The sequence below is a fragment of the Heteronotia binoei genome, chromosome 18 (genome assembly GCF_032191835.1).
Source record: "Heteronotia binoei isolate CCM8104 ecotype False Entrance Well chromosome 18, APGP_CSIRO_Hbin_v1, whole genome shotgun sequence".
Lineage (NCBI taxonomy): Eukaryota > Metazoa > Chordata > Lepidosauria > Squamata > Gekkonidae > Heteronotia > Heteronotia binoei.
Window position 1 is genome coordinate 32,827,255 of NC_083240.1, and position 12,398 is coordinate 32,839,652.

General features: G+C 48.7%; 1 protein-coding gene across 1 annotated transcript in view; it reads left to right on the top strand.

Annotated features, from left to right (window-relative positions):
- The first annotated feature begins 2,348 nt into the window (after nt 1-2,348).
- GALNT17 (polypeptide N-acetylgalactosaminyltransferase 17) overlaps nt 2,349-12,398 on the top strand; it is a 340,476-nt gene continuing 330,426 nt past the window's right edge. The window contains exon 1 of the mRNA XM_060259462.1: nt 2,349-2,619. Within this exon, the coding sequence (XP_060115445.1) occupies nt 2,379-2,619 (241 nt within the window). The 5' untranslated portion in view covers nt 2,349-2,378. The remainder of the gene's footprint in view (nt 2,620-12,398) is intronic.

The following is a 12,398-nucleotide window of genomic DNA, read 5'->3' on the forward strand; positions in this document are numbered from 1 at the left end:
CAAAAAACCTCTTAGAACCAGGTGCTAGTATCACATCTAGTAGTGACAGGGAGTTCCACAAGTCAGCTGCGCCTTGGGTGAAGAAATAGGGCAGCATTTTAGGAGTCGGCAGGAGAAGCAAAAGGGGGGGAAATCTTTCCTGCTTGATTTTATTCACATAATAATAATAATAATAATAATAATAATAATAATAATAATAATAATAATAATAATAATAATAATGAAATCCCACCCTTTGACAAATAGGTTTTTCACTTTGCAAAGAGGAGGAGCCTCTAACTTTTGTTTCTGGCACTTTGCTTCATTTTGTAAGGCAATTGCGGGGGGGGGGGAGCTTTTCCCATCTCTGCCCCCCTCTGGCTTCCCATCTCTTCTTGAAAGGGGACATCTCGGATTCCTCGAGTGTCTGGTATTCTCTCTCCCTTCTCGACCACTCGCCATTAAAAAATCAGAGTCCTTTAAAGAAATTGGGGGGGGGGGGGGAAGCTTTCAGCACCCTTCTGTCAGACACCCCCCCCCCCCGTTGCAACTTGGCGAATCAGTCAATCTTTCCTGAAACGTGGGAATATCTCTAACGCGCGCGTCTTGTTCTCCCCTTGCATTCGCATGCATAATCAATATTATGGGGGGAATTGGCCAAACCGCTCCCGCTGGCGGCGATCGCCTGTTCTTTCGGCCGCCGGAGCCGCCTGGAATCCTGGGGATAGGGCAGGCGTCGAGAAAACCCGTCTCCTTTCTCCCCCCTTTTCCGAGCATCCATCTCTGCATTGAGATGCGCTCTTCCGCGGCCCCGTGGCCGGCCCCTGCCCCCCAATCCCCCTCTGCTCCTCTCCAGCCCGGGTTTTCCTTGCAGCGCCTCCTTTAAGCCATGCAAGGGGGGAATTTTCCCGGCACACTCAAGCGGATGGCTCCAATCGCGGCAGCGGGCGAGGCAGCAGCGGCAGCTGCGGCGGCGATGGGAAGTCGGGGCCGGGGAACGGCGCGCAGGAGCTCCAGCCCGAGGAGGAGGAGGAGCAGCAGCAGCGGCGGCCTCTCTGCCCTGCCCGGGCCCCGGAAGGTCCCTCGGAAGAGCCTGGCGGAGGCCACGATGACCTGATCTCTCCCCGGGGTCTACCCCGCTGCCTCCCTCTGCTCCAGCCTCGCCACCATCTAGACGCCTTTTGGCGCACCGGGGAGACTCCGCTGCACCGAAGCCCCGCGGCCGGGTGGGGAGCGGCGCGTCGGGAGAACTGAGCGCCCAGCCAGGCTGGCCGAGCGTGGGAAGAGAAGGGGGGGGAAAAACGAGGAGGCGAGGCGCAGCCGGCAGTGACAGTCGCACCTGCTTTGGGCTTCTTCTTCGCTCTCTGCCTCTTTACCGCAATGTCAGTTTCATCGAGCCGAGCTGGTCAATTTCCACTCGAGTCCGCTCTGCAGCCTCCGGCACAGCTTTTGTAAGGCGGTCCGGCGAGGGGGCCCTTTGGTCGTTCGCGTCTCTCTCTCTCGCTTTCTGTCTCTCGCTCTTCCCATTTCGTTCTTAGAGGGCAGCTCTTGGACTTTGAGTTTCCTATTCTGCGCCCCCCCGCCACCATCGCTTTTCCGACCCCCCCCCCCCTCCTCCACCGCTTGCGGGTAAAGGAATCGAAGAGTCGTCTAAAGAAACTGGGAAGGGGAGGGGGGGCGTTGCTTTGAACCGCTTTCGGTCGAGACCCTCCTCGGAGCCGGGCGCCCTCCGAAAGAGGGGAGGGGAGCCAAACGCGCGCACCCCCCTCCCTCCCTCCTGCGCCCCTCTCCAAAGATTCACACCAGAGAATCCAGACTCTCTCGGGGCACCCGAGAATCCACCCGCTGGGCGCGTTGCCCGCCCTTGAAGTCCAGAGTGGGCGGGCAAGTCCGGGCTGCTGTGTTCGCTTCGCGCCCTCCCTCCCCGCCCCGTCGAGGGACAGCGCAAGGGGGGAGGGAGGCAGCCCTCGAGAGCGCGACGGGCCCGCTGCCGGCGGAGACTTGCCGGAGTTGTTGCCTCCCCTCCCTCTCTCCCCTCCATGGTCTTCCCAAGGAGCAATGACTCATTTGCTTGCCAGGATCCCAAGCACCTGTTCCCGTAGCTGGACCCCTGAGCCCGCTTGGCTTGCCGAAGCGCCGTCACCTGCGAAGAGCAGCCGCTTCCCCACGTTGCCCTCGGTGGTAAATAAGGCCAGCTGAGGCCCAGGAAAGGGGCGGAGAAAGCCCGGCCGAGGACACACCGGTTGGGGGATGTGTGCTTCTCCCCTCCAGCCTTCTCCTCTTCCTCGAGCCCAGGAGCTGCTGGCAGCAGCAGGTCCCGGTCCGCTCTGCTCTGCCCTCGCCCTTCTCGCCCAAGCACTGCAGGCTCCGGCGGCCCTCCCCACCTGGGATGTTCTTTGATGGCTTCTTTGAGGAGAGTCAAAGTCCTGCTGATCTTAAACTTGATCGCCGTGGCCGGCTTCGTCCTCTTCCTGGCCAAGTGCAGGCCCGTCGCCGTCAAGAGCGGAGGAGACGGCTTCCACGAGATCCACCCCCGGGCGGAAGTGGCTAACTTGACCGTCCACGCCGTGAACCCCGTCCAGGAGGCCGTCTTGAAGCGGCTCTCGCTTCTGGAAGACATCGTCTACAGGCAGCTCAATGGTAGGTCAGCCTCTCTTCCTTCCTTGGGGTCGGAGGGAACTCCCCCCCCATCCTTGTGATGGGCAACAAAATACTGGATAGGACCTCCTTGCTGTCTTAAGCTGTCCCCCCCCCCACTCTCCCCAATGTTGTTCCTTTATCAGGAACATTAATATCCCCTGCTGAAGTCTTTAAAATTGGAGGTAATATGGAGGGAGGTCTTGTTGGGTATAGCAAATAATGACCAATTTCGCACTAGACCTTTAAATCCTGGTTTAGCCTTGTCCCCAAACTGACATTCTGGAGTAGAATAATAGAATCAGAGAAACCAACTCTATGACTATGATCTTATTGTAGAACGTCAGCTTGAGGACAGGGCTAAACCAAAATTAAAGGTCTAGTGCGAAATTGGTCAGTTGCTTCAATTCCACACAATTCAATGTGGGTTTCAGGCTCTGTGTAGGCAGGGGGTATCTTGTTGAATGACAACCGGTGCCCTGTATGAAAGAGAGGTCTAAAGTAGCCTTCTGAATACTTTTAGCCCATGTTCATCCGTTAACAACAAGAACACGCTGGAGTTTCAGGGCACCTCAAAGACTAGCAAGATTTTCTTCCTGTCTAAGTTTATGTGGACTGAAAGAATGGACCAGTTCATGGAATTTTATGCGGGAACAAAATCTTTAAGGTGCCTCTAGATTCCTATCTGATGTATGATGACACTTCAATCAAAGACATGTTTCCAGGGCTGAGAACGTATGTACCAAACCATTCCCACCGTGTCCAAGATTCTCTTCACTCTGGTTTTCATTGGGAGGGAACACTCTACTGATGGACTGGTCTCTTCTTGCCTTCTGCTGCATACCAAAGAGCGGAGCTATCTACCGCCAACCATTCTTGAGTCCCTCGGTTTGTCTCTTAAGCCTCGCTGAGTTTTGAACGGTTGACGCTGTGTTTTTGACTCTGAGATGCAACTTCCGTGAGGTTGCGTCAACCAATAACCATTCCTTTTGGGGGAGGTACAACCGTTGATGAAATATTTTTTTTCATTGAAAGCAGCCAAAGGTATGAGGTTATGATGGTCTTCTGTCATCTGTTCAATTTGGCGCAGTCGAGGAAGCAATGCCTGAGTAAAAACTGACTTTCCCTGGAGTAAATGCCTTCAAAGGGTTCCTTTCTTTCCCAGCCTTGATAGGTTATGAACCTGCCAGAGCTTAGAAACTAAGCAGGATCCACCATTGTTAATGCTTGGATGGGAGACCACTGGGGTGAAGTTTAGAGACAAATTCCTCACTGGAATTTACATAGCAGCATTTAGCACACTAAATCCTGTAACCTCTATCTTCCTGTGGCACAAATCCCAGGAGGCTGGTCACTCAGACTTCTGTTAAGACGGGCAGATGTGTCTCTTGCCCAAGGCCATTTAGTCTCCTGTGCTCAAAGGCACAAGTGAAGGAAGCCCAGAGGCTCTTTGTTCACTTTGTTTAATATCGCAAGTTAACTGACCATACAGGTCTTGTATTGCTACTGCTACAGCGAGAAGGGAGGTTATGCTACGTTTCCATTGGTAGGCAGAGTACTCTCCCCAGTGAGGAAGGGCCTAGTGCACTAGCAAATAATCTTGCCCCCATGTTCCAATAGTGTTCTGCACACCATGATCCCTGGATGCGGGAAGAGGGCTGCATCACGTCACCTTCTAATGCTGCTTTAGCACCACCATAGAGTCCTCAAGGTGGAAGAGGACTTCTTATAGGTCACCTAGTCCAGCCACCTGCAGGAAATCAGGCACTGGAACATCTCTGACGGATAACTTTCTCGTCTCTGTTTGAAAACATCATGCAAAGGAGAGCTCACCCTCTCCCAAGGTACTGGTTCCATTGCTGAACTACTCTTACCCTTTGGGAGTCTTCCCTAATGTTCAGCCCAAGTCTCCCTTCCTGTAACTTTGTCCCATTAGATCTAATCTCTTCCTCTGGAGCAACAGAGACCAAGTCTTGGGCACGTTCCATGGGACAGCCCTTCAGGTCTTTGAAGACTGTGGTTGCATTTCTTCTTCTCCAGACTAGAAAGACTTGTTTAGTGGTTTATAGTATACATTTGTGGCTCAGTGGCAGAGCATCTGCTTGGCAAGCAGAAGGTCCCAAATTCAGTCCCTGGTATCTCCAGTTAAAATATCTGGTAGTAGATGATGTGAAAGGCCTTTGCCTAATAGCAGCTGCCAGTCTGAATGGACAATACTGACTTTGCTGAACCAAAGGCAGTTTCATGTGTTCATGCATCTTGCTTTCAAAAATTTGACAAAGGAGAGACAATGAAGGACAGAGAAGATGTGGTGATGAAGCAGGGAAATAATATGGGTTCATACTTTCCCTATGAAGAAAGGTTAAAATGCTTGGGGCTCTTTAGCTTGGAGAAATGTTGACTGAGGGGTGACATGATAGAAGTTTACAAGATTATGCATGGGATAGAGAAGGAAGAGAAAAAAGTGCTTTTCTCCTTTTCTCACAATTTGAGAATTCGTGGACATTCAATGAAATTGCTGAGCAGTCAGGTTAGAACAGATAAAAGGAAGTACTTTTTCACCCAAAGGGTGATTAACACGTGGAATTCACTGCCACAGAAGGTGGTGGAAGCTGCAAGCATAGACAGCTTCAAGAGGGGATTGGATAAAGATAAAGCAGAGGTCCCTATTAGCCACAGCGTATTGTTGGAACTCTCTGTCTGGGGCAGTGATGCTCTGTATTCTTGTGCTTGGGGGGGGGGGCACAGTGGAAGGGCTTCTAGCCCTGCTGATGGACCTCCTGATGGCACCTGGGTTTTTTAGCCACGGTGTGACACAGAGTGTTGGACTGGATGGACCATTGGCCCGATCCAACATGGCTTCTCTTATGTTCTTATACTGGCTACACATACTTAGACTTTTCAATAGAAGACTAAGATGCAGGAATTGTGCCAAGGGCTTCTTGGGAAGGGTGGCTTTTGAGAAGGCATTTGAAGGAAAGGAGAAGGTAACACCATGCAGATGTTCCTGGAGAGAGCTCCGGACATAAGGGGCAACATGGGAGGAAACCTGGAATCATTTGGTGGGGTTGGGAGACCCTTGAACAGCTGAGGGCCATGGAGAAGACATTTCTGCTAGCTTCAGTTTGATGCAGCATCATAACGTTATGAACCCATCAGAGCTTAGAAGCTAAGCAGGGTCTGCCATCGTTAATGCTTGGATGGGAGACCACTAGGGAGAAGCTATGCAGGGAGAAGCAGTGGCAAACAACTACTGCTGCATGGAATGCTCTTTGGATAGGGTCACTATGAGATGGGTGCAGCTTAACAGTACATTCTTCTTCAATTTGATGCAACCGTGTGGGTTCTATCTTCTGTCATCTCAGTCTTGGGTTCAGAGCTTAGTTTTTGTTGAGTTGACTGCTCATGATTTTAATATCCCATGTGTTTGATCAAGTTGGCAATGGGACCATTATTGTTTTTGCAAGCTGTCTAGAATCCCTGGGGTACGGATGCTGCAAATGCAATATAGCCCAATCCCTGTTGAAGACCAACTCCAAGTGAAACATGCGTGCATGCAACTGCCTCCATCTTAGACCTAAGGAGGCATGATGAGCGAGCACATAGAAACGCTGGAGGGCATTGCCTGCACTGCATGCTTGCTGCAAGGATGCTGCTCCATGGAGAAGCATCATTACATGGTTATACTTCACTGCTTCAGGGGCCTTGGGCCCTCATTTGAATCTGCTGGGTTTCTAAAGCAGACCTGGTTGCAGACGCTTGAGCCAAGTGTGGGAGATGGCTAGTATAAGCTTCCTTTGCATTTCTCAAGTATGTACTGTTGCTTTAGGGGATTTTGGTGTTTTAGTTGGTTGACTGCTTGTGATTTTAATGTCCCATTCATTTGATCGAGTTGGCAACGGGGCCATTATTTTTTTGCAAGCTGTCTAGAATCCATGGGGTACGGATGCTGCAAATGCAATGCAGCCCAATTCCCGTCATTGTTTCAATAAGGCTGAAATGTCATGATGTTTAAGAAGTTGCACTACTAAGGCTCAGAGGTGGAGGAATGACAAATATGTTCAGGGATGCGTGCGGGTTGTTGATTTGGGAAATCCCTTGGGAGGTTTAGGCAATGCAGGGCCACCTCGGAGATATCGCCTTGCAATGGAACGCCTGTTCAGAATAAGCGAATCGAGCAATTTGGCAGTTCTGTATGCCTCACCCTTGACAGATGCTAATTAAAACCTCGGGCCACGTTTTTCTTTATAGCGTACTATGGAGGTTTCTATTAAAGATCTCGCAAGGTACACTGGTTTTGAGATGTCGAGTGGGAGTGCTAAAGATGCCGTGTGGGATGAAGGAACATGGCTGGAGCTGTTGTAAGGAATCTAGGTGAGAAGTCTAATTAAAAACTTACTCAAAGAAAGCTGTCTTCCCCCCTCCCCCTCCAAGTGCTCCCTGCAGATTTGCAAGTTGAGACACGCTCTGGATGACACGCTGCATTTTTAAAAATGGCTTTGTTTCTTGAGGGGCTTCCAGGCAGTTGAGCTCGGGGATTGTAAAACCACTGCCGTCGACTTTCCCCCCATGATGTCTGTCTTGAGTTTCCTCGATTCTCCCCTCGAGCGTTAAATGACTGCATGATTGCACAGAGGGGAAGGGGGGAGAGATGACATTTGGGAACCGAGAGTCAGCACTGCGGAGGAGGAGGAGGTTCAAAAGAATTACGCAGTACGGGCTTGTTTGTATTTTTGACATCCCTTGTCACAGTCACGATCATAGGAAGGAAGGCAGGAAACCAGGACAGCAGCCCTGTCATTGGAGGCTGCTCTTCCTTTGCTTGAGGGAGACGGGACATCTGTCTTTTGAAAGGTGCTTTAGGTGTACAGAAGAAGGCAATAGAAATTGGATTTTCTTACTAGTTTAAACCAAGGTAACTCCTCTTTTTTTTTCTTTGAAGGTGGTGGAAAGCGTCCTCAAGTTGTAGCCAACTTACACTAATGACCAGGGCTTTTTCTGTAGCAGGAACTCCTTTGCATATTAGGCCACAGCTCCTGATGTAGCCAATCCTCCAAGGGCTTACAGTAGGCCCTGTAAGAAGAGCCCTGGAAGCTCTTGGAGGATTGGCTACATCAGGGAGGTGTGGCCTAATATGCAAAAGAGTTCCTGCTACAAAAAGAAGTCCTACTTATGACAAAGGATTGTCAAGGCATGAAAGCAGCAGAGGTGGTTTGCCTCTGCATTGCAGCCCTGGGACTCCTTGGTGGTCTTCCATCCAAGTACTAACCAGGGCTGACCCCGCTTAGCTTCTGAGATCTGATGAGATGGGACTGACCTGGGCCATCCAGGTCATTGTGTCTTTTTTTGAAAAAAGGAAAAAGGCAAGGTCCCCTGTGCAAGCACCAGTCGTTTCCGACTCTGGGGTGACGTTGCTTTCGCAATGTTTTCACAGCAGACTTTTTACGGGGTGGTTTGCCATTGCCTTCCCCAGTCATCTACACTCCGCTCCCCCCCAGCAAGCTGGGGACTCATTTGACTGACCTCAGAAGGATGGAAGGCTGAGTCAACCTCGAGCCGGCTACCTGAAAACCGAGCTTCTGCCAGGGATCGAACTCAGGTCATGAGCAGAGCTTAGGACTGCAGTACTGCAAATGTGGAAAGTGGAGACTACTCCATCTACACTGCCATCCTAAACAGAATTATACTCTAAGTTAATTGAAGTCAAGGAACCAAAGAGTATGGATTTTGCTGATACCTTAGATTTGGGGTCAGTTGTAACTGTCTCTGTCCTGCACCTCCAGACAGATCGACTAGTGAGACTTGCTTATGGGCGACCTACTGTATTTTTTGCACATGCATCTTAGTTTGTTTGCCTGCATCATCTGTTAGTATTTGAGGAAGGGCCTGTCCTTCACAGGCAGAAGGTCCCAAATTCAGGTTTTGCCATTTCTAGGAAAAGACTCCCAGTTGGTGAGTTAAGAAAATGCTGCTGCCAAATGAGAGGGAATATTAATCTTCCACAAAATTGGTATATTGTACAGGGTGGTATTGCCCATGAGGCAGGAGGTTTCTTCATGAACAGCTAATGGTAGGAGCCATGGCTTGGTGGTAAGAGCACATGGTTCGTATGCAACATTCCCAGGTTGAAGACTTTGGTAGCAAGCATTGGGGAAAGACATCCATTGTTTGTCAGAGCAGTCACTATGGAGCTAAATGGGCCAATGGGTTTAATTTGGTATACATTCTGTATGTTGGGGAGGGGATGTAGCTCAGGGGTAAAACTTCTGCTTGGCAAGAAGAAGGTCTCAGGTTCAATCCCAGCATCTCCCATTAAAAGGATCAGGTCATCGGTGATATAAAAGACCTCTGCCTGAGACCCTGGAGAGCTGCTGACTGTCTTCGATGGACCAAGGGTCTGATTCAGTAGAATGCGGTTTCATGTCCTTAGCTGGTTCCTCTGGATGATCTACATTGCACAAAGCTTTGATTTTGCTATCTGGCAGGACATGGGGTTGGGTTAGATGTAGGGTTGGCAGCTCTGGGATGGGAAATTCTTGGATGTTGGAGTGAAGCCATGGGAGGGTGAGGCTGGGGGACGGGAGGGATCTCAGCAGGGTCTAATGCCATGGAGTCTGCCCTCCAAAGCAGCCATTTTCTCCAGAGGAAACCAATTCCTTCAGCCTGGAGATTAGTTGTAATTCTGGGAGATCTCCAGAACCCAACTAGAAGCTAGTGATTCTAGTTAGATGGCCTTTGGCTCTTTCAATCTGCCATTACTAAACTCTAGGAAGCGGGAATTGTATGCATACATAATTTGTCCTGCTTCTGGGTTTATGTTTCATCTTTACTATTCCCTGCCTCTCTGAATACAAAGCTGTTTTGAACCATCTTTGCTTTGTGCTTGAGTTCTGGCTTCTTTTTGGAAGCAGACCTCCAGGGAGCCGAGATGGGAGGAAGATTGTTTGGAGAAGCCGGGTTTTTAAAAAATTCTAACTCCATGCAGCTTTGACTAGCAAGAATATTAAAATCAGACACAAATGTCAACCAGCAAAAAAAAAATATGGTGAATTGCATGGAATAAAATTTGGCAAAAGCATAGGCTATGATCCCATGTGCTGTATCATGCCATTTTGGTTCACTTTCAGTACACTTTCAAACTGGATTTTGCCAGTTCGCACAGAAAGTGCATTGAAAGTGGATTCAAGCTGCATGATTTAGCATGTGTGATTGCAGCCAAAGGAGAGCAGAAATCCTGATTTTAAAATCAGACCACTGCAGTACCCAAATAAAACCTAGAGTTCCAGAGGCAAAGCACCATGATTGAAAAGGCCCTGTTTCTTCCCCACTATTTCAAGAAGAAGATAAGAGCCAGATCTCTGCAAATGATCTTACTTGATCATAAGATTCTTGAAGGATTGTTGGCTTCCATAAGTAGAGTATTCCCAGACTATTTATCATAGGGGTTCCCAACCATATTGAGCCTGTGGGCATTTCTGGACATTTGAGACCAGGTAGTTGGTGTCACCAAAAAGTAGCTGTCACAGGAGCATAGCCAGCCATGAAATGGCTGCCAGCGGGGTTGGGACCAGTCATAAAATACTAGGAGAGTCCAAGCTTCATATCATGTTACAACAAAGGCAGCTATTCCAAATAGGTATTCCCTGCAAACATAAGGTGAGGCCTTGTGAGACCTTCTGAATCACTTCCTGCTCCAATGAGGAAGCCCAAACTGACTCTTTGTTTTGGGGGGAAGGTGATGATGGATGCCAAAGAAAACACATGGATCAGTTCAGTGGCTTCCATTGGCACCACATTAGGGAACACTGATGTATGACTTTAGAGATAATGCCCAGCGCTTTGTGTTTGTAACCAGAAGTGGCTAGGTAGATAGCTCAGCTTTTACAGCAGTGTTGTAAAGTATTCCCATTTGCTTACACCTGTCTATCATCTTGCCACTGTGTTTTTGCATCAGTGGAAGTTTCTGAGCAGCCTTCAAGGATAGCACCACCATGCAGTAGTCTAACCTGGATGCTCTCAGGACATGGACATCTGTAGCCAGATCATGCTTGCCAAGAGAAAGTTGCTACTGGCATGCCAACTGGCATTGGGCGTGCCACACAACAGATCTGGACCTGCATGCATGGCTCTAACAGTACCCCCAAACTGTGAATCTGATATTGTTGGGGGTATGCAGCACCATCCAGAGAAGTCTGCTATCCTTAACCCCTGATGATCAATAATATCAACTAACAGTTAGCTGATTGTAGTTTAGCATTCTGTTTGGCATAGGTCTGGTTGCAAGGGGCCCATTCACAAAGCTTGTTTTGACATGTTGACACAAAGGGCCATGATGAATGGAGCTTTCTTCCTCTGCAAGAATGGAAATGATGACAATCTGCAAGTCTAAACAGACCCAGGCTTAGTTTTGCTCTCAAGTTTCTAGCCAATGGTTTACCTAATCTTCTAAGATGTGATGAATCTTAACCGGCTCTTCGCTCAGCATCTGTCAATAAGGTTACAGCACAGTTTCTTTATAAACATAAGAACATAAGAAAAGCCATGTTGGATCAGGCCAATGGCCCATCCAGTCCAACACTCTGTATCACACAGTGACCAAAATACACACACACACAGTGGCTAAGAGCCACTGAGGGACTTCTGCTCCATATTTTTATCCAGTCCCCTCTTGAAGCTGGCTCTGCTTCTGAACAGCCTTCAAGGATAGCACCACCATGCAGTAGTCTAACCTGGATGCAGTCAGGACATGGACATCTGTAGCCAGATCATGCTTGTCAAGAGAAGGTTGCTACTGGCATGCCAACTGGCATTGGGTATGCCACACAACAGATCTGGACCTGCATGCATGGCTCTAACAGTACCCCCAAATTGTGAATCTGATATTGTTGGGGGCACGCAGCACCATCCAGAGAAGTCTGCTATCCTTTAACCCCTGAGGATCAATAATATCAATTAAAGATTCTCACTCCATGGGGTTTTCAAACAGACCAAGTGTTGGACTGAGCAGAACTGGCCTGTTTGCACAGACACATCCCCAAGGTGATGAGAGCAGGATTGTATCTGCGTGTGTTCCCTCTGAGCGGCAGAGTCTTGTGAGCAAAAATTCTGCTTTGTGAGCTACTGGTATTAAAGCTGTGAGCTGCTGGCATTAAAGTTGTGAGCTCCTGCATAAATTAGTGTGCTCTGGGGTCATCCTTCCTGAGCGAAGACAAACGTGTGTGAGCTGGAGGCTAAAAATATATGAGCTAGCTCTAGCTAACTCAGCTTAGAGGGAACACTGGCAGAGATTCTGCATTCATTGTTGCTGCAAGCACAGAGGCATTTGCACCAGCGACAGAGCATTGATGCCGGAGTTGGCTGAATGCTTTCTTCCACCTGCTGCTGTTTTCCCCTGCATTTCCCCCCATCCTGACACTGGAGGGTGGGTTTTTTTTTTTTTGAGGACTTTAAAATTAGTTTTAAAAATATTTTATAAAAACTTCTGGCAGAATGGCAAACAAAATGGTAACTGCGATGGGCTTATAGAAGGCAGTTTAAAGAAATATCAACTTGATTAAAGACATCTTAATCAGAAGTTAGTTATTGTAAGAACTAGGGATGCATAAGCCCCGTAAAGAGTTCAGTCCCTAAACCCCATGACGAGTTTAATCCCCAAACTTATTTTCCCTTGTGAATATATTTGCCATTTTGGCTTGTTTTTATGCTCATCCACCTTCTGAATTACCTGTTCTCTCTTCGGGTGCATTCACACTGCACTAAATGTGTTTTGCAACTGGATTTTT